Genomic DNA, 25,842 nt, shown 5'->3' with positions numbered 1-25,842 from the left:
GGGGTGCAGAGGATTCTCACTTGCAAAGGGAGCTGGACTAAATAATGGATAAGCTTCCTTTTAATTCTAAATCTATTTAAAGCCTCCCTGGCAGGCCAAGAATATTTGTCTCACAGATAGCAAATTCACATGTTAGGCCACTTGCCAAGGGCTGGGCATAGGGACTGTAGTCTTCCAGGTGGGAAATATTCAGAGAGGAGGCTTTAGGGCTTTAGTTAGCTTCTTTGGGTTGAGAGTCAGCTCTATGCTCCTATTGATTGACAGCTGCATGAAGGTGAGAAGGTGGGACTTCCTGTCTTGCAGAAAAAGCAATCAGGAAGGCCTCTTTGACCTTGAATAAAAATGTCCAAACTTGGGGAAAAAAACCAACCAACCAACCAAACAAACAAACCAAACCAGGTAGACCCCACTGAGTCTCTCAATAGCCTGTCACTAAACAGGAGACAGAGGTAAGGCTAACTAACCTCCTGCCTCCTCCCCGAGGGATCTGGTTCATGAGAGCTCCACTCTTGTGTTCTTGAGATGACGTGAGTTTTGATGACATGAGTTTTTGTGTCTGCTGTTGTTTTAAGAGAGGATTCTAGGGCTAAATGTCAATGTCTAAGAACCTACCCAGGAATTCTACCCGGAAAAATATTGCCAGTCCGCATACCTACTGCTGCATACAAGGATCCAGGGGTTAGAGCCTCAGCTCCATATGCCTTTGGTGTTTGGAGATGGCAGCCGAGGTAAGCGGGGACAGGTCAAGCAGGTCCCAAGTTACCTCGGCACATGCACAGTCTGCACTTTGGTTTGGTATGATCTTGGGGAGTGTGGCACTTCTGCCCAGGGTGGCACTGGTCTACCTGAGGTAGTAAGAAGCTGGGGGCATAGCTCGAGTAGAAGTTAGTGAAGGCCTGGGTTCCATCCAGGTAAATAAAGGTGGTGAGAGGCCTGCAGACCAATGCTGGGGTGGCCATTCCTTAGGAGGGAAGGTACCGGTCCTCTGGGAGATCTGACTAAGGTATCTGTAGCTTCACACCACACCAGTCCTTGTCTGTATGAGCATACTGGTCCCTCTGCTCTAGAACCCTACTGGTCCTTAGGTACTTGGCGGTGGAATTCAAGAAGAACTCTGCCCGGTCTCAGGTTCAGGCGAGCAGTTCCAGAAGACTCCAGCCATTTCCACCTGGAGATGAAACAGAAGAACGGGCAGTGGTCAGGGCTGATGCCAGTCTATGGAAGCAGCACCTCCCAGTTAGAAGCCACAAGCTAAGGTCCACACCTGTCTCCTGTAGCCCTACTGTGTTCCAGGATACCCCATAACAGTTCTTATTGCCATAGATTTAGTCACTGGAAATGGCACAGACTGTCCTAAGGCTGGCTTTATAGGCCCAGAGCCTGAACTTGGTTATCTGGGACTCTCTGAGGTTCTTCCTTACTCGATCCATCCCAGTGTCCCCTGGGTTGCCACTAAGAGTCAGCTGCCACTGCATTCCTCTTTTGGAAGAGGCTACTTCCAGGTGTGACTGAGCTCATATCCAAGCAGCTGGACCACTAGGACCCTGGCCTTTGTAACTTTGTCTGGAGGCCTTGCCCAAGCCTGGGTTTTGATCTATTCTCCTGCAGACAGAATCCATTCTGTCGTAGGTGTTAGGTCTCATGTGCCCTCTGCAAGTTCAGGACATAGCTATGATCAGGACTAGCCATGACCAGGATTCCCAAGAATGTCCCAGCTGTCCTAATGGGTGTTAAGGGTTCTGGGAACAGGGTAGAAAGAGCTGCCCCTGGGCATTCTGGCTCCCTTTGCTGCCCAGCAGCACCGCCCCCCCCCCCCCACCTTGCCAAGCCTCAGAGGTACTGACATACGTGCCGGGTGGTTAAGAGATAAACAAAACAACCTACGCCAGGAACTAGATGCTGAGAGAGACCAGTCTGTGGCGCCTGCCAGAATAACAGAGCTTCGTGTCCCCATGTGTCATCACAGGAAGCCGGGGACCACGCAACCCGTGCCAGAGCAGCTGGGGCCAGTGTGCTGCCTCCTCGTGAGGCAGGAAAAGGGCTGGGGCGCTGTGCTGGGCAGCTCAAGCTGCTGGTCAGGGATGCTGGGTAGGGGGCTGGAGGACCTGGCCTCCCAGAGGGGCTGCAGGGACAGGCTGGAATGTAGCTCACTAATACGCTAGTCTCTGCTGAGCCACCCTCGGTGACTTGTGGCTGCCACCCGGCAGCTGATTTCTCAGATGTTTTTGCTGTTGCTTTCTTTTCTTATTTGTATTTTTCAGTCAGGATCTCAGGTATCCCAGGCAGGTCTTGAATGTTCTACATCAGAGAAGATCGCCTTGAACCCCTGCTCCTTTCCCCTCAACTTCCTGAGTGTTGGGACTATGGGTATGTTCTATTGTGCTGGGTTTATGTGGTACTGGGCTCAAAGCCTAGGCTTTCTGCATGCTAAGGAAGCACACTGCTGAACTATAGCCTCCGCTCCTCACTGCTTTGTTTTATGGGATAGTGCTTGTGCCACACGAACCACTGCCTACTGGATTTATAATCTCCTCTAAATGCCCATGTGCCAAAGGCTTGGTCCCTAGCTTGGCACTACAGGGCAGCAGTGGTGCCTTTAAGAGGAAGATGCTTGCAGAGTTGTTAGGTTACTGGGGGTTATGTTCTCCAGGAGCACGTGGGACTCCATCCTCTCTGTTCTCTTTAGCCAGTATGAACACATGTCCCTACCATGAGGGCCAATGGATCATGGACTGGACCCTCTGAAACCACGGGCCACAATAACTCTGTTTACGAACTTAGTGCCCCCGATGTTTTGTTACAGTGATAGAAAACTGATCAACACACTAGTAATGAAATTAGAATTCTGCAGGCACCTTATCCATCTCAAAGACTGCTTCCTTGGAAGCTAGTAGGATCTCAATTCTCAGCCTTTGAGGACGTAGGAGAAGGATGGCAGACAGTTATATGGGCAGGGCCTGGCTAGATGGACTGTCTTCTCCCCCTGCCAAACAGATTGACTTGTTGTTCAGGTTTCCGGTGGTAATTACAGAGACCCTCAGACTTAATCACCACCAGGTTTAATCAAGAGAGTTGGTCTTAAGGATGCGTGAGCATTGATTACAGCTTAATAGATTTATTAGGAGCTAAGTGGGCCAGCACGTAATTGGCTGAGCGAGGCTGGCTTGTTATAGAAAAGGAACAGAAGCTAAAAGCTGGAGAAAAAAAATGGGTCAGGGTGTGGCAAGGAGAGACTCCAAGGAGAGTGGGAAAGAGGGCTGGGGCACGCAGAGAGGAAGGAGCTGGTGGGACTGCGTGGGTCTAAGGATAAAGCCTTGGGGTAATCACTTACCAGCAACTCTCAGGAGCCAAACGGGGCAACAAGCTGCTTCGTGACCCTCTTGCCACACTTTCCACCTGTAATGATGGAGAGCAGGTTTTTTGTTTGTTTTTTTGTTTGTTTGTTTGTTTTTGTTTGTTTGTTTTGAGACAGGGTTTCTCTCTGTAGCCCTGGCTGTCCTGGAACTCACTTTGTAGACCAGGCTGGCCTCGAACTCAGAAATCTGCCTGCCTCTGCCTCCCAAGTGCTGGGATTAAAAGTGTGCGCCACCACTGCCTGGCCAGGTTGTTTTTTCTTAAACTATAAGTCAAAACATGACCTCTGTCCCAAAGTTGCTTTTTCGTCAGGTGTTTGATCACAGTGAACGGAAAAGTGAGCTATGTGCGCTCAAACACAGCGGCTCCACTCAGTCTGCCAGTTCTGCCCAATTAGCATCTGCGAACTGTCTCTCCTATTCCCTGTGATTATAGGTCAGGAAGAGCCCTTCTCATCTCCCCAGTCCCTGTGGGCATGTGACCTGAGCCTCTCCAGCCGTCCTCCTCACTTGGCTAAGAGGTCTTCCCAGCTGATGTAGCTATACTGTTGGTTTTAAAGCCTGGGTCCTCATTCTTCCATTAAGAGGAGGGCTGCTCTGTATTTTAGTCTGGGTGGGCCTTTGGTTGAATGCCTAACAGTGATACAGAAGGATGCTGTGTAACTTTTGAAGAAGTGGGGGTCTACTTCTTTTGGTTCTGCAGTCTCTACTCTCAGGATGACTTGTCTCAGCAAGTTCTCTTTTGGAAATTGGTGGCCATATTTTATTGTAAACCATCCAGGTCATGTGGACAATGGAGGTGGCGTGAAGGACCACCCCTGGGCATCCAGCTTTAAGCTCTCTTGCTGACGCCACTGACCTGGGAATATTTTTAGAAGTGAATCTTGTGGTCCCTGCAGTTCTAGCCACCAGCCATTTGAGTTTCCCAGCTACAGATCTGCACACAACAGACAGGGGAAAAGCCGCCTCTCTTGTGTTCTCACCACAGAGTATGATCATTCAAACTGGCCATGTCAAGTTGATCAATTTGAGGGTCACTTGTTACATCATAGGAATAAATAGAACACTCACGATGTCCTATGCCCACTTAAAATGTCATTCCCAGACAATAAAGTGATTCCCAGACAATAAAGTCCCAGTTCCTCTGCCCCCCAGCACTAGCCTGCTTCCTGCCCACCTTAGCAGCTCCTGACCCAGATTTACTGCAGGTCTGGATTTCCCCTGCTATCACAGGCTCCCATGTGCCGGCACCCACAGTGGCTCTGCATGGGTATGACAAAGACAGCCACAGGAAACTGGGGAACTAGAAATTTATTTCCCTCTCTGGGTTATGATAGAGGAATCCCAAAAGAGATCCAGGTGTTCTGCGACTGGGGTATTCATAGAATGGAGGTTAACTTCTGGCTCTTTGGATGAGGTGGCGTTGGTTTTGCACAAGGCTCTCCTGCTTCACAATATCATGATGACTGTTCTTTAGTTCACTCACCTAGAGAACAGAGTACTATGCAATGCTTCGTACAGTTAAGGCAAGCATTAATTGTGGTTAAGAGTTTAGGATGCTGCCCAACAGAAGATGTTGTGATAAACGTTTAGAATAAAACACACCCACAAGTAGTTTGGTCATTAAATCTCATCCTGTGTCATTCCCCGAGAGAGGCCTTATTGAGTGATGGCTCCTCTAGCTGACTGCGTAGGAAGGTCCCAGTCGCAGCATCTTTGATACCTTCAGCACATCCCAGCCACCATATTTGTCACTGGCTCTGTGGTCCTATCATTGTAATGACTACCTTGGAGACTTAAACTATTTATCTATTTATAAGTGTGGTCTTGCTCAGGCTGGTCTTGAACTTGATAGGAAGAGAGCCTCCTATCTCCACCTCTCAAGGGCAGCATTTCAGCCATGAAGTACTAGCTAGAGGAGGTTACTCTCATCGGTTCACTTATTCAAGGAATAGATGAATGGTTTTATTGAGAAGACCGAATTAGGTAGTTGGATTGGATTCTTGCCAAACCCATTCGCTTATTCCCACTGGTGTATCGTCAACACCAGGGGGCGCTGTGGGCGCACCGCATCTTCACCAGGTAGTCCTAACTGGCCCAGATGTCCCGCAGCGCTGGTCAGGGCATGGTTCCCACTACCCGCTCCCTCTACCTAGCCAGAGCGTTCCTTTCAATTTTTCATTTCTATGTGTGTGAACTTATACGTGAGACAGCGTGTGTGTGTGTGTGTGTGTGTGGGCGCGTGAAGGGAACATTTCTTGCAGACCTGCATGGGTTTATAAAGCTGTAAGCTACATTTCTCGCTTCCAGTCCTATCAGCATCTGTGACTCGAAACACGTTGCTTTTTCTCCGTGACTCGAAACGCCGAGTGTTTCTAGGTTTCAGGCTCCACACGTCCCTAGCCCCCACCTCCCTAGCATTAAATGCACACTCCAGAAGAGAGACTCAACCTTGAGGCGTTTCCAACTGGATCAGCCTAGTGCACGCCCAGTTCTCGAGGACCTTGAGTGAGCTTCTCCGTTCACCTGTGCTAGGAGGGTGAGGCGCGTCCATCCCTCTAGGTACCTGGACCACCAGCATCCTTGCGCTGTCCTTGCGCTTTCTTCCCTCGCTGGGGTCTCCGTTGCTGGTGAACCAAGCAAGGGCTTTGCAGAGAGGTGTGGAGGGGGCGGGGAAGGGGCCCGGAGGGGAGGGGCGAGGGAGCGCTGTCACAGGGTGTCACGCTGCCCCTCCCGCCCTCCGCCCGGAGTGGGGGCGTGGAGCGCGGGAGGGCGGGCTTCTCCGCCAGCCTCGCAGCACCCGGAGCGCGCTGGCCTCCGGAGAAGGGCGCTCAGCGCGCAGCCGGGAGCCTGCAGCCGGCCGGCCGTCGTCTGCCCTCGTGCCCTGGGCGGCTGCAGGGTTCCTGGAGAGCGCGCCCAGCCATGGAGCCTTTGCACAAAGACGCCGAGACGGCGGCGGCGGCGGCGGCTGTGGCAGCGGCGGATCCCCGGGGGGCATCGTCGTCCAGCGGGGTGGTCGTGCAGGTTCGCGAGAAGAAGGGGCCTCTGCGCGCCGCCATCCCCTACATGCCCTTCCCGGTGGCTGTCATCTGTCTCTTCCTCAATACTTTCGTGCCGGGATTGGGTAAGAAGTGCATGTGTGTGGGCGACCCTTGTGACCCCTTTAACCCCTGCGATCCCTGCGCCCCGGGTTGCCTGGTGGAGAGCGGGCAGGGCAGAGGTAGGCACTGGCTGAGACCCGGGGATGTGCCCACCAGCTCCAGGCTCTGCTCCCACGGCTGGTCTCTAGCAGGTGGCTGAAGCCTGTGGAGTGGGCATCCTAGAGGAGAGGTACCACGCTGGGGGTCTCTGACCCACAAGCGAGGTGGCCGGGCAAAGAAGAGCTATAAACTTGACAGAGAATCTTGGAGCCCCAAGCAGGGACCCGACGGCTCACTGGCTCCAGGCTAGGCTACTGTCCAGGAGAGTGGAATCTTGGCCCTTCTTCTGCATCAAGCGCGTCTTTCTGTGATCCTATTACTTCGGGAGGAGAGGAGGCTGAGCAGGAAGAACTCATGGCTGTGATGGGGTTGACCAGGCTCCAGAGAGTCTGGGAACTTGGTGGGGGGAGGGGGGAGGGAAACACACAGTTTCAGGAGACACTGCATCAGGTCACGCTTTCACGCGGCGCAGAGCCTGTGGAGGTGACAGTTCTTTAGCCAGAGTCTCTTCCCTGTGTCCGCATTTCTGCCTGACACTCCGCAGTACACCGACGGAAGAGGGTGATTTTATTATTCAGTTCGCACTGCATGTGACCAGAAGTGAGCCGGTAAGAAAGCAGAGTGTGCCCCAATAAGTCTGTATTAGGCGATGGCTGTCTGGACACGCCCCAATGCCATTGCTGTCCCCAAATAGTGCCTAAGGGTGAATAAAGTTAGGGAATGAGAGCTTTCTTGATCGCCTCTCTCCATTCCCCCATCTCTGCCTGCACGCCCTTCCCCCCACTTCCAACTTGATCTGCCACGGGTGGACCCTGCACACCAAGGAGGCGTCCTCCTCAGCAGCGTGCAGGGCTGCCAAGCAGGCATCCTGTGCATTCATTCTTCAGAGACCCTGCTCGTTGCCTGCGCATGGTTGCAAAGTTCCCAAAAGCAGAGGTCAGCTAGAAGTGGCCTTTCGTTTCACTCTGGCCTTTCTCACGGCCTTGTTCCTAGCGGGCTCAGCAGGGACCTCGTCTGTGGTGATTTTGGAGGCCACACCCACTCAAACCAGACCTGTTGGTTTTGCCTGGATTAAGTCCAGGAGGGATGCTGTGTCCCATCTGAGTAAGTCAGAGCCTTTAATCGGGCTTCTCCCCTGAGTGCTGCCTCCAGCAGCCTGCCTCACAGTTCCAGTCATCAGGCCAACTCTAAACTACTGCAGGGAGCCAAGCTGCTGTTAATTTTCACGCGTCAGGTGTAAAGAGAGACCACCTGTCTGTCTCCTGGAGGATACCAAGACCACAAGGCGTGGTACATGCTGTTAGAATCATAAGTGTTGAAATAACAACATCCTAACATAGGCTTTGAGAAAACAAAGAATCAGGTGGGTAGGGGTGTGCTGAGGGGCTGCTGGGGAGGGAAGTGGGCTTGTGGGAAACCAGCCCAAGGAGGTAGCCAGGGCCACCTGCTCAGGATGCCCTAGTGCATATCCTCCTTGCCTGACATGAGAGCTTCCACTCTGCTTGCCTCTAAAACTTTACTCCCCCCCCAAAATCTGGCTTTCTCTCCTTCACAGTTCCATTTGTAGATCAGAATCCTGTGGGATTTTTTTTTTTGCGTGAGTGCGTGAGTGCGCGAGTGCGCGCGCGCGCACACACACACACACACACCTTTCTAAGAAACTTGTATGGAAAGAAATAAACTACCCAAGAAATATAGAAATGTGAAATGTGGAAAAGCGCCTTTTCAGCCCAGGCATTTTTTGTACTTAACCTCAGTTGCTACTGTGTAGTTTCCTGGGGGTGCAGGCCTTGGCACCCTCCACAAGGAGTAAGGGATCTCAGGCCCTTGGTAGGTTGGGCTTCTGATCTGTAAGTCTGGGATGCTTGGTCCTTCAGGAGACTGGGTTGATGGAATGTGAGAGCACAAGGCTGATCACAGAAAACACGCTAGAAATGGGTCCATGGTGTCCTGCTCTCTCTCTGCCTCTCTGTCTCTCTCTCTGTGTGTGTGTCTGTCTGTCTGTCTCTCTCTGTCTTCCATACTTTTTTTTTTCAGATAAGGTTTTGTGGTTTTATCATGTATTTCTAGCTATCCTGGTACTTACTAAAGAGCCCAGGCTGGCCACACACTCAAAGCAGTCCTCCTGCCTCAGCCTTCCCTGTGCTGGGATTGTATACCACTACACTCTGCTTTGCCCTGTTTGCCTCGTTTCTGGGTGGGGCAGCTGGCACACTGGCCACTCTGCTTCTGAGTGTTCCTTGTCTTTCTGCTCCCCTCTGTACCTGCAGTGGAGTCCTCCACAGACCACAGACCTTGCAAGTATTTTTTTCCTTGCTGCGCCACCGCCCTGGCTAGGGGGTGGTTTGGACAGTTTCAGCTCCCGGAAGTCCTCCTCTTGGCTCAGGTCTGTATCTGCTAATCCTTCTGGCTTGCTCAAAGCTCGAGAGCCATCTGAATATTCAGACTGCTTCTTCTGCTCTTTGATGAAATGTTGCTTCTTCTAATCCATCTACCCATTCATCGGGCCAAAGCAGGCATCACCATATGCCAGGCACTGGGGATGTGCAGATGCATTAAGCAGCCAAGACCAGTGCCTGTGCAGGAGAATTAATATAAACTGAATTTGCTCAGTGTTAGGAGGGAAACAGGGACAGAGTTTTAGCAGTAGTTAAATCTTCCTGGGGTGGGGGTGGGGTTGTTGGAGGATACTTTCAGAGAGGTAGTTGGAAAATTCATCCCGTGGCTCCACGCATCCCCCCCCCCCAGCACCCACTCTTTAGAAACTGCTCAGATCACGGACACAAAGATTCATTCTTTCTGCTAGAAATTCCCTTTCTTGCAAGTTCTTACCTTCTTTTCTTTTTTCTTTTTTCTTTTTTTCTTTCTTTCTCTTTTTTATTTTTATTTTTTGCAACCAAGAGGGAAACTGAAAACCACCCATCACCCCGTGTTACTGGTGTCTCAGGACCATCATTTAGTTTGTGACACTTGTCTTCGAGAGGCCACATCCTTTAAACCCTCCAGGCCACTCTCCATCATGCAGAGTGTCTTACTCAGGGTTTCTATTCCTGTACAAAACATCAAGACAAAGAAGCAAGTTGGGGAGGAAAGGGTTTATTCAGCTTACACTTCCACATTGCTGTTTACCACCAAAGGAAGTCAGGACAGGAACTCACACAGGACAGGAACCTGGAGGCAGGAGCTGATGCAAAGGCTATAGAGGGATGCTGCTTACAGGATTGCTTCCCCTGGCTTGCTCAGTTTGCTTTCTTACCAAAACTCAGGACTACCAGCCCAGGGATGGCACCACCCACAATGGACTGGGCCCTCTTCCCTTGATCACTAATTGAGAAAATGCCTTACAGCTGGATCTCATGGAGGCATTTCCTCAAGGGAGGCTCCTTTCTCTGTGATAACTCCAGCTTGTGTCAAGTTGACATATAAAACCAGCCAGTACATGGTGTTTCTTGGAGAATAAGATCTTACCATAAGACCAACGCTCCCTGTTTGGGGCATTCATGGGAAGGAGAAATGATTTATAATCACTTCCCATTGTCCCAGTGAAAACTTATTTATTTATTGGTGATGGGATGGTGAGGAGAGACAGTTTCATCCTAGTTCAGATAAACTGCTGATAAAGATGATTGCCAGGTCCTTCATGTTTCAAGAACACACACACACACACACACACACACACACACACACACATATGGAAGTCATAGACATAAGTACACCCATATATTCCTAGATGTAATGTAAGTTAATTCTGTGCTCTGAAATGGTCTGAAAATTTGTCCATTGGTGACACCTAAGTCATCATTATGCTGCCATATTTAAAAGTTATTACCTGCTGTGGTTTGGTGAGATAGGAATGCTCATGCCTCAGAGCAGGGAGGCCTTGCCTATTGTCCATTAACTACTCCATCAGACCTGATGTTGGCCATTGATCTATTGACCATCACATAAACATCTATCCCTCCCCAATTCATTGCTTATGCTCAGACATTACAGAGGTCTTCCTTCCAGCCGGGAGACCTCAGGTGGGCTCAATTTCCAGCTCTCTCCCAAGGCTCAAGTTGATGACCAATCAGCCCCCTGCCTTGCAGTGTCTTCTGTACTGACGACTTTATTCTATGTGTTTGAGAATTTATATGTGTTCATCTAAAGAAACTGCAGATCCCTCGAGAGCAGCAGCTACTTAACATTTTCTCTTTGAACTCAGTCGCTGTGAGTGAACAGGCCCTGACACACTCCCTGAGTAGGCGTTAGAGGACACCTGGCCCAGCACCTTATATAATACATAAGTGAAGTGGGCCTGAGGTTTTGAGAACCAGAGGAGTTTATCTTCTACTCTAATCTCATAAGGGAGTTCCTTGAAGACACTTTTTTCAGCAGAGTCAAGGAATATATGAAACCTTATTGGCTCTCGGAAATAATGGGCTTTACTGAGACAGAGGTGGGAGACCCGTCTTTCCCTTGGCGCTGGGCTAGTGTTAAGCAGTGCTAAAAACTTAAGATCACAGTTGGCTTTAATGATAAGGAAGCTGCCTGCTTGACAGCTGAGGGAGGAGCTGAAGCATTTGAGATCACCTGGCTAGGGCATCAGAACAGGGTACCCAAGGCAGAGGGAGGGCAAGGGAAGGCAGCAAGGGAGACTAAAGAAAGCTAAATACTGGGTGTCCTGGAACTCACTCTGTAAACCAAGCTGGCCTTGAACTCAGACACACACACACACACACACACACACACACACACACACACCTCTGCCTCCCTGTGCTGAGATTATAGGCATGTGTTGCCACTTCCTGACTTGAGAGCTGTAAAGTCTTTAGGGACAAAGGCCTTGGGGACCTCCAAGACAAGAGCTCCGACACTGGCTTGTGTCGAGGGCTAACTAACCCCCAACCTCCTAGGTCTAAAACAACTACAAAATGCTAAGACTCTCAAGGGCTGACTTCTAAATCCCCAGGTCTATATAGAGACTGCAACGCTTGTAGGGCCAATATCCTGGTACTGGAGCCCGGAATGAAAATTCTGATGGGAAGATGCTATCTGTGGCTACCTGCTGCCAAATTCTGAGTGTGGGGTGGGGCACAGGGAGGGTGGCAATAAGCACTGCCTGTGAACGCAGTTGAAGAACTTCTCCTTGCTTACTTACAGTTTCCACCTCGGGTAGGACAAAAGGACCCCATCCATCTGGTTGGGAGCACTAGTTAGACCAGCCAGCAAAAGCAACCAAGAAATGAAATTATTCAGCCGGGCAGTGGTGGCGCACACCTGTAATCCCAGCACTCTGGGAGGCAGAGGCAGGCGGTTTTCTGAGTTCGAGGCCAGCCTGGTCTACAGGGTGAGCTCCAGGACAGCCAGGGCTATAAAGAGAAACCCTGTCTTGAAAAAACCAAATAAAAAAATAAAATTAAAAAAAAAAGAAAGAAAGAAATTATTGAGCAGTCTGGAAGACAGCCAGTATTCATAAGAATAGGAGAGGCAGAGAGCCTCATTCAAGAGGTCTCTGAGGGTGACATGAAACCACAACATTCCACAGGTAGAGACTATTACTGGGAAAGCACAAAAAATTAAGATTCTAATGGGGGAAAAATACTGCAAACAAGAGAAACAGAAGGTAATTAGTTGGCTTAGTGTCTGGTTTATACCTGCAATCCCTTCATTCCGGAGGCCAGTACGGGAGAATTCCAAATTTAAAGTTGAGTCACATTAGCAAACAGGACTCTCTATAAAAGCTGGAAGAATGGAGGAAATAAAGAGAGAAGAAAAAGAAACGACAGTTGGTAACAGTAGTGAATAAAAAGGGCAAAAGCAGCACTAAGATCTGAGTGGAGACAGCTGCTCAGTTAGATCAGAAGTCCTCTGACTACAGAAAGAAGAGGAGGAAGATTTCCAACACAGGCTGGGAAAGACTTCCAAGGCTGCTATCAGGGGATGTGTCACATAAGGCACGTTTCTCGTATCAATGAGAAAAAAAAGGACAGGCAGTCAGAAACTTCATGAGAACAAACCAAGCCCAGTGTCATGAGTGGCAGGAGGCTGAACATGGACTGTCTAAAGTCTGGCCCAGTACTGTAAGCCATAGACCACGAGAAGGGATCTTCTAAGCCCATGTGGTAGCATTCTCTGTGCAGTGCTACAGGATATGGGCTCTTTGGATCTAGAGTGGGCATGTTCGCTTGGTTATAACAATGTAAATGCTCCCTTGTGGGGTTCACCTTCTAAAATCAACACCCTGCAGACCATGTGAACTACCCACAGAAGAACTTATAGAGACTTCCCACCTTTGTAATACGAGGTGACAAACAGACTAGAGAAGCTGACAACACAACAGGAAAGACATGGAAGGCTGGGGCTCTAAACCATGGTTCCCAAGTCTTCGTCATGAAAGCGAGTTGCACAGACTCGCCGGGTGCCACACAGCTTGTCTGCCTCTGGTGGAGGAGACCACCTCCTCCTCTGCTCAGTGACACTGGGCTTGGCTCGTGATCTGCTTTTTCCAACCACATGTAAGTGGAAGCGAAGAGCTGTTCTGAACAGATCCCGTACGAGGCCCTGTGAGAGTGTGTCCTCAGTGGCAGAGCCTGCGTCTCAGCACATTGGAAGTAGGGCACGCCCTGTGAGAACTGAGTTGGGACTAAAATGTTGCTAGTTTTCATTATTACTGTCCTGGATCAAGTATCAAGCTGACTGGCAAGTATCAGATAGGACAGAGATATTGATGACATCATCACACACGGTGGAGAGTGAGGGGATGCTTTTTGTGGTTAATAGTGGGTACCAGGGTGACCAGTAGATAGATTGCACTTGTAGCATGTTGGGACGGCCAAGCAATGGTGGAATACTGGGATGGAGTCAGAAGAAGAATAAAGAGAGACTCGCCAAACTGATTGTCTCGTCTCATAGCAGACAGCCAATAAATGGCGTCCGCATGTGATAAAGTTGGAAACAGTGGCACACATGCTCCCTGGAGATTAGGAAGAAGAGGAATTGGCATCATCATTTTCCCCCTGTCTTCTGGTTCATCCCAGCAGTGTATATACATGCAGAAATTATGTCTCATCCTTCAAAGACAGACTCTTGATTATAGTCTGCCTTGGGCTGTTTTATAGCTCTGTACTCTCTTGTATAGGAAACTCTCTGGATTTGTGGTCCTGATGTGTTTTCTCTCTTTCTAAGGTTTTTGCATCTGTTATCCACCTAGCTGCCTCTCGTCAGACTCACTCTTCTCCTCCAGGTTGCTGAATCCGGGGGCCACACCCGTGCTCCTCCTTCCTGGAATGGCTAGCCTTGGACTCAGTGCTCATGGCCTGCTCCTTGAAATGGTTTTCTCCCTTTGGCTTCATGTTCCTTTTCCCCCGTGCTTCTTCCATCCCCTTTGCTCCTCTCTGCAACCTCTAGACGTGGGAGTTCCCTGGGGCCTCCATCTTGACTTTGATCTTCTCTCTTCTACCCACACTTGCTGCCTTGGCTTTAAATCACAGCTCCGTGATGATGACTTCGAAGCTCAGAGCTCTAGATCAGCCCCTGCCTCAAACTTGAGAGTCTCACATCCAACCCAGCACCTCCCTCCCAAACCACAAGGCATCTCAGACTTGGCCTTTGCAGAGACCAATGCCTGCTCTTCCCCCAAACCTGCCTTTCTTGTCCCTTTCTTCATCCCAGGCTGGAACCAGGGCTAATCCTTGCCCCATGCTCCCCCCTTTCACCCGTAGGGAGGGAGGTGCTCCTCTCTCCTTTCAAACTCTATACCTGGCAACTTCTTACCACCCTCTAGCCTAAACCAAATTACTGTGATAGCTGTGTGTGTTTGTGTATACATAAGTGGGTGTGTTATATGAGGGTACTTTGTGTATGTATAGTCAGTGTGTGTGTGCACATATGTGTCTATTATGTGAGGATGTTGTGTGTGTATGTGTGTGAACTGTATGTGTTTGTGTACACATATGTGTGTGTGTATTATGTGGGGGTGCTTTGTGTATGTATAGTCTCTCTGTGTGTGCACATATGTGTGTATTATGTGGGGGATGCTCTCTCTCTCTCTCTCTCTCTCTGTGTGTGTGTGTACAGTGTACACAGCATGCATGTGTGCATTAGAGAACCACCCAGGCATCAGTCTTTACCTTCTACTTTGAAACAAGGTCTCTGTTGTTGTTGTTGTTGTTGTTGTTTTCTGCGGCACACACCAAAGTGGACAGCGAGCTTCAGAAATTCTCCATTCTCCACCTCTCATCTGCCCATAGCAGCCCTGGGTTAGAGAGGCTCCTGAGTGCTCCCTCCATGCTCTTAGCTTTTCTGTGAGTCCTGGGGATCCAAATTCAGGTTCTCACTCTCACAGCAATCGGTTTTACCCATTAAATCATCTCTCTGGCCTGTTAGACCTTGCAAAAGGGTCTCACTCTGTGGTCCAGGCAGGCTTCCTGAGCCACAACACTTACCTTTGACAGCTTCTTTAAAAAAATATTTCCTTCATTTTATGTGTATGGGTGTCTTGCAGTGTGTATGTCTTGTGTGCCATGCATGCAGTGCCTGCAGAAGCCAGAAGAGGGTGTTGGATCACCTGTAACTGAACTTTCAGATGGTTCTGAAGCACTAAGAAGATGCTGGGATTGAACCAGTGTTCTCGTGGCATCTCTGCAGCGTTTGATGGCTGCTTACATGGTCTTCTTGCCTTCATGGTAAACCCCTTCCTGGGGCTTATCTTTTGCAGGCTGTTCTCAGCATATCAGCTAGGTCAATCTGTTGTGACTTTGATGATTCCACTCTTGTTCTCTCTCTCTCTCTCTCTCTCTCTCTCTCTCTCTCTCTCTCTCTCTCTCTCTCTCTCTCTCTCTCTCTCTCTCTCTCTCTCTCTCTCTCTCTCTCCCCTTCCTTCCAGGAAAGGGTTTCTCTGTGTAGCCCTGGCTGCCCTGGAACTCACTCTGTAGACCAGGCTGGCCTCGAACTCAGAAATCTGCCTGCCTCTGCCTCCCAAGTGCTAGGATTAAAGGCATGCACCACCACTGCCCAACTCCACTCTTGTTTTCAAACTCCCAAAACAAACAAGCAAACACACACACACACACACACACACACGCACACGCACACGCACACGCACACACACGCACATACAAAATCAAACCAAATTACCCTCCTCCCCCAAATAGCTTCCACAGCACTCAGGTGTGACATCTCAGGTCTTGTTATAGTCTGTACAACCCTAGGTCAGAACTTTCAGTGGAACATTATAAGAATTTTATTGGACTTCAACAATATGAAAGGTTAAGAAAATGACATATCTTAACAGTATATTTCATACCATATATATCTAAGGTATTATCATTTTAATATATACCCAACACTAAATTATCAGTGAGACTTTAGTGTTTCTTTTGGTGTGTAATAAGTTTTCAAAACCTGGCAAAACCCCAGTATGTGTTTTACACCTGCAGAATTTCAAGTGGTTGTGTAAGCTGTACTCATGCTTCTTTCTGAGATATGACTTGGAAACTAACCGTAGCCAAGAGCGGATACTGCCAGGGGCATTTCAGTGACGGTGGGCGACCTGCCAAGCACAGGAGCTGATTTGCGGCTGCCTCCCGACAGACCTGTGCCTTGCACTTACTGTGTGATAGCTCTGCAATTTGGAGCTAGAATCCAAAGATGATAGATGGACGCCAGCACCCAGGAGCTAATTGTCTCCCCAAGAAGGAAGGCTAATAGATCAGAATGGGGCGTGTGCTCTCCTGAGGGCAGGCTGCACCCTAATTAATATAGTCAGCCGCAGAGAGAGGATGCTCTCCCTAGGAAATCTGGAGACTTGGGAAATGAGCAGCAGAGAGTCTGGTGTGGTTGCCTGTGCCTGCGGTCCCAGCACTCAGGATAGAGACAGGAGAATCATGAGTCTGAGGCCAGCCTGGCCTGCACAGTGAGAGCCATCTCAAGGCAAAAATAAGGATAAAACAAAACAAAGAAGGAAAGGAAAGGAAGGAAGGCGAGGAAGCAACAAGCTCAGCAGAGTGACGGGGCCGGCGCTGGACAAGATGCATCCTGCTCTCTGTCCGACTCACCCTGCCGCAAGGCATCATGGACAGGCTGTGAACCAGCAGGGTTCAGACCTGAGTGGTCCCTTATGTGGTTCCTGGGTGGCAGGGGCCTGTGAGCAGCTCACTTAGCCTCTCTGAGCTGCTCTCCCTGCCAGGCCTTCCCACAGGTGGTCATGCTTTGTTAACAAGAAAGAAAAGAAAATAAAAGAAAGGAAAGGAAAGGAAAGGAAAGGAAAGGAAAGGAAAGGAAAGGAAAAGAAGGAAGGAGAGAAGGAAGAAAGGAACAAAGACATCCAATGGTTAGAAACGCCAGTATCCGTTGATGTGCGTCAACGAAGCACCATCTTTGTTCCCTGGGTCACTGAAGGGATCTTTCTCAGACTGACCCAGACCTGGGAGTGGTGTGTAACTGGCAATTGTTCCTGCTCAGCACCTTCTGCCCTTGAGTCTCACGAAGCCAAGACCTGGGAATTTCTTCTGGGCGTTTGTGTTAGTTCCTTTTCCACCATGTTAGCAGGGCACCTGAGCTGACCAACTTACAAAGAGGAAAGGTTTATTTTGGCTCAAGTCTTGGAGTGGTCGATGCAGGCTTTGGGACTGTGGTGAGGTAGTACATTAAGGCTGAAGGTTCACACTGACCAGGCTAATGGTTTCACAGTGAGGGACACACTTTTGCCATCTAGGCCTTTAGAGCAAGGTGCAGACTATAGCAGTGCCTGACCAGGCAGCCACATCCAGTATGCCAGGGCAAGAGGAAGAGCTAAGAGTCTCCAGGATTCAGTTCAACACACCCGAGAAGAAGGTGTCTGGGAGATACTTCCATATCCAGGGCCTGTGTCCTGAGGCTAACTTTACAATGCATCAAAAGGTCATGGAAACAGTAAAGTGGTGAATGAGGGGGGCACACGTATGTACACACACACACACTCACACACACACACACACACACACACACACACATACACATACACACACCTACCTCTGAAGCATTGCTTATGGTTAATTTGCTATAAATTGGGAGTTCCTCTATGTGTTTAAAACTCCTTGCTCATACATCCTTGAGACATGCATGGTCTCGGTGTCTTGAAGCTATTAGTTGGGGTTAGGTACACTTTTGGCATGGAAACATCTTTATGAGAACTGAACTTTAGCATCACTGGCCTAGATGGAGGGTTTTTTTCCTCAAATGGGATAGGGACAATATTTTCCCCATTAGAGGCTGAACCTAGGACTGATTATACACTTGTTTTTATGAAAGATCATAAAGAAGCAACTTTTCTTGAAAAGGCTAAGAAGACACAAGACCAGGGTGACCTTGAACGTGAATGGGAGGTAAATCAGGATGTCCTTGAACAGGAATGGGTGGGTACCATGTCCAGGGTTCTCTCTCGAGCTGAGCACTTCATTGATTTGGTTGACTGAGAGGTCTGACCTCAAAGCAAAGAGGAATTTCATTTGAGTGGAGGGCATTTATCTGTGGAGAAACCGACTTTCAGTCCAACTTTTTAAGAGAACAGAACTAGAGGGCCTTCTAACCTGTTCCATTTACAGATGAGAAAAGGGACCCCACTTTCTCCCCAGTGCTTATCTCCACTTCACCATCCATCACTCAGCCTCATGGTTTTCCTTCGTGGTTCCTGGAGGGCCACTAAATATGTGTTAAATTAAGGAAATGTTTGCGTGTAAGCACTGTGGACAGCCACGCAGCCATTGGACAGCCAGCGGAGGATGGCTAAGCCGGAGCTGCCAGCACCTTCTGGTCCCATTTCCAAACCTCAGTTCATTACACTCAGCTGTCATTGCTCTATTTAGTGTATCAGCATAAATGCTTATATACATTAGGACACAATGCCACACTATTCTCTTGTTGAACACAAGGCAGGAACAAGGTAAGTGAACAACTCTCTCTGACCCTGCCCTTGGCCCTGGTCAGATCGATGATGTCATGCAGTGTGAGTGACACCATGAGACCAAGCTGGGGGAGGGGGAAGCAACAGTAGTTGGAATTCTGTGTGGTGGGTCAAGCACACATCTGCCCATGTCTCAACTCTGATCGAGTCTTCCACTCTGAAACCCTTGGTCACTCCTCATCATTCTCTGAACTAAATTCATGATCCACCCTGGACCTCCAAAGCCTAGTTAGCCCCACCTGTTCTGCCTCTACCTCTACCTCACTGTCTAGCCCTTGTACACCCTTCTACCTCTACCTCACTGTCTAGCCCTTGTACACCCTCCAAGTCCACCTCAAGCAGCCTCCTTGGAAGGTCACTCCACCATTCCATAAAGGTCAGCTCCTCTTTCTTTGGATGGGTCGGTCAATCTGCTCCAGTTACTCTCTGCCTCAAATGCTGGTTCTTTTGTGACCATCCTAACCCACTCCTGTGAAATCCTGTCACTGATATGTGCTCTATTAATCGTCTACCTCCTGTGACACTTTCTGCTCTTCCTGTGGGTGTTTGAGATACATTTATATTCCAACTCTATGATGGGTGGAGTAGGCCTGCTATAGTTTGGATTACGTGTCTCTCAGAGGTTAGAGGCTTAATTCCCAGCCTGTGATAGCTTTAGGAGGTGGTGGAACCTTTAAGAGGTGGAATTTAGTGGGAGGAAGTTAAGTATGGAGGCATGCCCTTGAAGGAGATGTTGTGATTCCAAACACTTCCTGCCTCTTTGCTTCCTGGCTGCTAAGGGGTAAGCAACTTTATCCACCTTAAGCTCCCATTACTACAGATGCTGTCTCATCTACCATAGGCCTAAGAGCAACAGACAGAGCCAAACAACCATGGGCAGGAGCCCCTAAAACTGTGAGCCGAAACAAACCTTCCCTCCTTTCTGTTCATTTTCTCAGGTATTTGGTTATGGCAGGAAAGAGCTGACAAAAACAGGCTTATGACCTATTCAAGAGGCACACACTTCCATGTGCTTCTCCGTCTGGACCACTTCAGGGAAGTAGGTTAGCGTTCTCAAGACCCTGAGTAGGGGGAGGGTGACAGAGGGAACAGTGTGAGACTGCTCACTATCAAAAGAGGAGTGTGCAGCTAAGGATCATGGGATTCGATCTGTGGGGGACTCCCGGGAGGCCACCACCCATCATCCACTATGTCCTTTGAAGTTGTGTTTCTAACCACTGATGAGTGTTCAGGAAGTGGAGGGCTTGAACCACCTTTTAAAAAATTACTACCACTACTATGACGTGCATGGGGTTTTTGTCTGCATGCGTATCTGTGTACCATGTGAGTGCCTGGTGCCTGCAGAGGCCAGAAGAGGACTCTGGGTTCCCTGGAAAGAAAGTTACAGACTATTATGAGCTGTCATGTGGGCACTGGGAATAATACTTGAGTCTTCTAGAAGAGAAATTGGTGTTCTTAACTATGGAGCAATCTTTCGGGCCCTGAGCGGGTCAATCTTAATAAAGACTGGGAATCAGATGGTGGGAAGTGGTGTTGATCTTGTGGGAAGTGGGGACTGGGCACTAACTAACTAACTAACTAACTAACTAATGGAATATCCCTGGATCCTGAAAAGGAGAGAGGTGATGCTTGCCCTACCCTGGGAGAACACAGAAAGCTGCTCAATTGATAACAGACCAGTTTGATAGCATGTGAAAGATAACTAAAGCTGCTTAAAGGTTAATGTCACCAAGTAAGGTACACATAGACACCCCGTACCTCCTGATGTGAACACCAGCTTTGTGTAACTTGAGTTTATTCATGAGAAAATATCAGACAAACTCAAAATGAATCATGAAAATTGTCAGGAAAGTACTAAAGATATAAAGACATGACATCAAGCCAAGTGAGGTGGCAGACACGTGTAATCCCAGCTCTCAGGAGGTGGACACAGGAAGATTGCTGCAAGTTTGAGGCTAGTCTGGTCTGCACAGTGATAGGCAAGTGTGTTGCCTTGGACTAGATCCTATGCTGCAGCTAGCCTGATCTACACAGTGATATGTAAGAGTGGCCTTGGACTAGATCCTGTGCTGGAGAGGATATCAGTATGCACCCTGAGAAAACTGACAAAACGGGGCCACAGGCCACAGATTTGGTAATCTATTGATATTAAGCATCCTAAGTTCTATAATTGTGCTATAAATATTTAAAAGATTATCCCTGTTGTCTGGGAAAATATACCAATATATGCAAGCATACAGGGCCGTGAAGTCAGCAACTTACTCACAAATAGTTAAAGGGAAAGGAGGATGGGGCACTGGAAATGTACCTTAGATGATAGAGCTCTTGCAGAGCTAGCTCCAATACCTGGCTTTGATCCTTAGCACCCCAAAACGTGGTGGGCCTGTGACTGAAATACAAGCACTCAGAAGGTAGAGGCAGCAGGGTCAGGGGTTCAAGTTCATCCTCAGATCTCCAGACTGTCCCCTACCACACACGAGCAAGAAAGGAAAAAACAAAAAGAAGGGAGAGAGAGGGAGAGAGAGAGAGAGAGAGAGAGAGAGAACAAAAAAGAGAGAAAGGCCAGGTAAATACAGAGAAATGTTAGGTATTGGTATCTGACAGAGTAGATGTTACTTGTTGGTAGTTTTCTGGATCTGGAAAATGCTCGAATTTTTTTCCTGCCAGTTTGAACGTATTTTAAAACAAAGAATTTAAAAAGTTATATAGCTGAAGTTTAGATATAGCCAGAGAAACTGCACTAAATCCCAAATACTGTCCCTACTCAGTCATGCCTTCTTTCTTAGCCTCCTTGTGGCATGACACAGGTGGCAGTTGCCCAGGTCCCCAAAGAGGGTCCCAGGTCCCCTGGGGTGCCCACCATTAACATTCAGTGTTCTCTGAACATGCCGTTCAGAGTTGCCACTGTCTGGGAGTCTGAGGCGCCCCTGTGTCCCTCAGGCTTGTTACTCTGGCGAGTTTCCCATCATGCAAAGGCAATGCACGAGGCCAGATTCGACTCGGTGGCCTGACAGGTCCTTTGGGACCAATCAAGAATCTGATGCTTCAGCCAGAACAGGACCAGCTGTCAGGATCTCACCACCATCGGGATGGCTTTCTTTTCTTGGTCGTTCTCCATCTCATTTGGAGTCCAGGAATCATTCACGCGTCTCGGAGAAACCAGCTCAAGCCATTAGTCATTGCCTGTGCCAGGCCAAGCCAGGCATTGTGAGCTTGGGCCTTGGCTGCTTACAGGGGTAACTTGGGTCGAACACACAAAAGGAACGAGTACAGGAATCACCCTCTGGCTGACTCAGAAGAGAAAGAGTAAACATGACCATCTTAGGGCCAAACTGCTTGGCTTCTGGATCCTTCTACGGAAAGGTTGGCGGCCTCATGCCCTGAGCTCAGAGGTTTGGTCTGGCCAGAGGCCTGTGTGGCCTTGGCTCTGCTGCCCACGGCTAGACTGAGGCTGATAGGTCCTCAGGGGCTTTAGAGCTTTGGGACTGACTTGCACCGGAGGTTGAGATAGCAGCACCAGGAGCTTGGCATGTATTAATACTGACTTGCTTAGGCCTATGGTGGGCCGGGCATTGTGTGCTATTTTTCCTGTGGTTCATGCACCAGGCTGCTTTGGAGCTCTGTGGTGGGTTCTGCTGAGGCCCAAGAGCCATGTCTACCCTGGGTAGGGATGGAAGTCCTCTGGGGAGGTAGACTCCCTCAGGGAAGGGAGGAGTGGATGGTCCTACTCCTGTGGGTTGTTTCCGGTTCCTCCTTTCAGTTTTTATGGGCCCTCCGGGGACTGTGAAGGGAAAAGATCATGAGAGTGAGAAGCTAGTATGTATGGAAACCAGGAATTCACTCTTCCAACCTCCCATCTGCTTGCTGCTCTGACTTGGGGTACTCTCATATATCACGTGGGTTAGTCTGGTCTTTTTGAAACTTCTGTGTTTCCTCCGGCATGTGACCCAGGGCAGAGCCCCAAATAGAATTCCAGTTATTCCTGCTGACGTGAAGACCTGGGCAGTGTGCCTTTGCTCGGAGGCCTGGCTTCCTGTTCTGATTCTGCAGTAAGTGTACTGCTGCCGCGACGGCGCCCACTGCGCCTGCCTGGCCCCGCTTTTTATCCATTTGAGGTAGTTATTAGTCCTGCTTTCTTGCTTGTGATGAGACAGTTAAGGAGATAGATTCAGGTCCAGGGGTATCTCTCTTTGTGCTGCCCTATGCAGCAGCACGGGTCCCCTCCTTGACCTTTCTTAGGCTTTTAGGCTCTGAATGCATGAGAAGGTCTAGCCCCCCAGCGGTGGGGAGAAGACTAGGGAACGGGCTCCCACTGCCTTCTCTGTCTCCTCATCTGTTTCTATCCTCTTATGACCTGTTCTGCACCTGAAGTTTGTCCTCTGGGGCCCGTATCAGACCACTCCTTGGCTCCATGTCTTCCAAGGAAGGTTCTGGCAAGGTGAAGGAGAAGGGGGGGGTGGGCTTTGTCTTAAGGTTTCTATTACTGTAAAGAGCACCATAACCAAGGCAACTCTTATAAAGAAACCATTTACCTGGGGCTGGCTTACAGTTTCAGAGGTTCAGTCCATTGTCATCATGGTGGGAAGCACGGCAGCGTGCAGGCAGACATGGCGCTGGAGAAGGAGTCGAGAGTTCTACGTCTCGATCCACAGGCAGCAGAAGGAGCCTGAGAAGCATTGGCCAGGGTTGAGCTTCTAAGACCTCAAAGCTCACCTCCATGGTGACCCACTTCCTCCAACAAGACCACACCTCCTAATAGTGCTACTCCCTCTGGGCCAAGCATTTACACACATGAGTCTATGGGGGCCATTCCTATTCAAACGACTACAGGCATTTTTTAGTTTCTCTGGCTGGCTGGTTGGCTGGCTGGCTGGCTTGCTGTGGCCATGGCTTACAGTCTATAGTTCCATTCTCTACCCCAGCCTACTGGCCACCCCTTCAGGCCTAGGGATGTAAGCTTTTACTTTCTGCCCTAAGCTCCTCCGATTTAGGGTTTGCATCTCACATGCCGCAACTGGACCATGGAATCCTGGTCTGCCACCCCTGGCTCACACCACACCCCCTCTCCCTCCCCCTGCTCTTCATGAAGAAGTTGGTTTCCACTTTCTTCCTCCTGGAAGCTGCAGGAACAGCCAGCTCTGGAGCCTGAGTCTCCTGCTGTCTGAAAAGCGTGGGTGCCCAGCTTCCAGATGGCTCTCGGAGCTCAGGAGATGCCATGGTCCCAGGTGGGCTGGGAGGAGACTGACTCTGGGAAGGATGGTCACTTTAGGATGTGCAGACAGGACTCCCCAGCCAGGCTCTTCCCAGGACAGTCTGGATCCTGGTCGCTTGGCTCTGGGAGCTCTGTGCCACCTGCTCCAGCCTCCAGCATCTCCAGAAACAGGATTCAGGTGTTGATTTGATCTTCTTGGGAGTGCCAATCCCTTCCTTTGCCCGGAGCCCCCATTTTGGAAGGTGCAACATCTGCTGGTTGTGGTGCTGATGCTGCGGGGCCGTTGTTCTTCACGGCAGGTGAGGCGGGCGGAGGGAGGCGAGTACTCACTGCATCCAGTGTACTGCCCGCTCAAGGACCCACCATTTTGCTCGCTTGCTTGCCCAGCCACTGATTGGTTCCCCTCCTGGAGACTGGAAGGAAACCATTGTTGCAAGGTTTGCTTTTCCTCACTGCACTCACAGGAAAAAGCTTCCCCGTGTTTGCGTTGCTCTAGCCGGGAGGGTTCCCTTGTTATGAGCCGAGTTATCACAACACGCCTATTGCGTTTTAAATTTTAGAAAAGACACCAAAAATTAGCGCATCTTTTATTTAAAAGCACCCCCCCCCCCTTTGCTAGCCACATCAATTGCATACTTAAAAAGCAAAGAGGTTCTGACTGGGTTCTTACGACTCTGCCCCCACCCCCCACCCCTTCCCGAGTGATTTGTGGGCAGACTTCTGAGATGAACAGGTTTTATAAGAGAGATTCAGCCGGGCTAAATCACAGTGGTGGAGGCTTATGCAACCTGCTAAAAACCTATGAGTTAAAAATGGAATAGTCTTGCAGAGTGGAGAAGGTAATAATATCAGTGATATGAAAATAGAAAGAAAGGAATGGGTATCTCAGCAATTTGAGTCTCTTAGCCACATTTCTTCTGCACCAGAAGACTTTGGTGCCATTTTCCAGATTAAATCCAAAGTCCAACCTCTTACTGGACAAGCTGACCTGTGCTCTACAGAGTCAGCCCTCTGCTCCCAATTAATCCGGAGTCAAGAGCCTTTCCACCATCCAACACGCTGTGTGTTTTGTTTGAATCTATGGGTTCGTTAATGCCCATAAAGGAACAGATTTTAGATTTTTTTTTTGTAAGTGGGTTTTGGTTAATTTGCTATTTTAAAAATACTTGTGAGACCTTTACTGTTGCCATGGTGATATGATTTCCATAAACATGATTTTTGTGGGGAGTTTTGCACATTGAAGGATGAGGTTGATATGCAGTGTTGGGGGGAAAGTAGGTGGTAAACTTGGCAGCCACCCCATGACTGTTTCCCTCAAATGCTACAAATACATTCCAAGAATCCGTGCCCCAGCAGGGTCTTAGGTCTCCATGGACACCACTCGCAGCTCTAGATCTCATCAGGTTAGAAAGAGAGGGTGAAAGTTCACAGGCCTTTTGCTGGCCACTTGACCTGTCCAGGTCACAGTTCACCCTAGACCTCTCCCCCAAACTACTAGGTTTCAGAAAGTCTTTGGAGCCACCTGAGGAGTGAGGGCTCCTTCCCACTTTGACCATGCATGCTTAGAGTTCCTCTGAGTATATCCCACTCCTAAAGAGGGAAAGACTTGCAAAGGAAGACAGGGAAAACTGAGCTCTTAAACAAATCAGGAAACAGTGACTAAGAAATGAAATTCCTCACCAGAATGCCAAGGGTTAAAGAAAAGGAAGTTTGTTAGAGGAGATGGGTGGTCCCAGCGAAACAGGCTCTGAAGCTGCTTGTGCTAAAGAGCTTTGAGCCCTCACAGGGCCCACAGAGCAAGCTAAAGCAGAGGGAGGCCTGGCCCTGCTGTCTGCAGACTGTTGTGTCTCCTTTTCTTTGGCTCAGACTCCTGTTTGACCATCATAGACGTGGTAATCACTCAGTGGGTGCCTGGCCATCTAATGGGTCTAGTTGCTCTTCAGGGTTAAAGTCTCAGAGAGGTCATGTCTTAAATTCAGGAAGATTCCAGGAAGGCCAAAGCCTCCTGGGACAAGCTCTCATCTCCCAACAGGGTATTCTCTTCAGGGGTGGGGCCCTCTCCCAGGGCAGCACACCCCTGAGAACCAGCGTTTGAGGGTGTTTTTGGACTGCCTGAAAGACTTATGCAAGGATGACGGCAGGACGATACACCTT

General features: G+C 49.3%; 1 protein-coding gene across 1 annotated transcript in view; it reads left to right on the top strand.

The window, feature by feature from the left end:
- Positions 1–6,148: 6,148 nt before the first annotated feature.
- Positions 6,149–25,842, top strand: part of Stum (stum, mechanosensory transduction mediator homolog) — a 51,866-nt gene continuing 32,172 nt past the window's right edge. The window contains exon 1 of the mRNA XM_052200692.1: positions 6,149–6,477. Coding sequence (XP_052056652.1) covers positions 6,276–6,477 — 202 coding nt within the window. The 5' untranslated portion in view covers positions 6,149–6,275. The remainder of the gene's footprint in view (positions 6,478–25,842) is intronic.

Source organism: Apodemus sylvaticus, chromosome 12 (assembly GCF_947179515.1).
Source record: "Apodemus sylvaticus chromosome 12, mApoSyl1.1, whole genome shotgun sequence".
NCBI classification, from domain to species: domain Eukaryota; kingdom Metazoa; phylum Chordata; class Mammalia; order Rodentia; family Muridae; genus Apodemus; species Apodemus sylvaticus.
The sequence above is the reverse complement of the archived record's forward strand: the minus strand, read 5'-3'. Positions and strand labels throughout refer to the sequence as shown.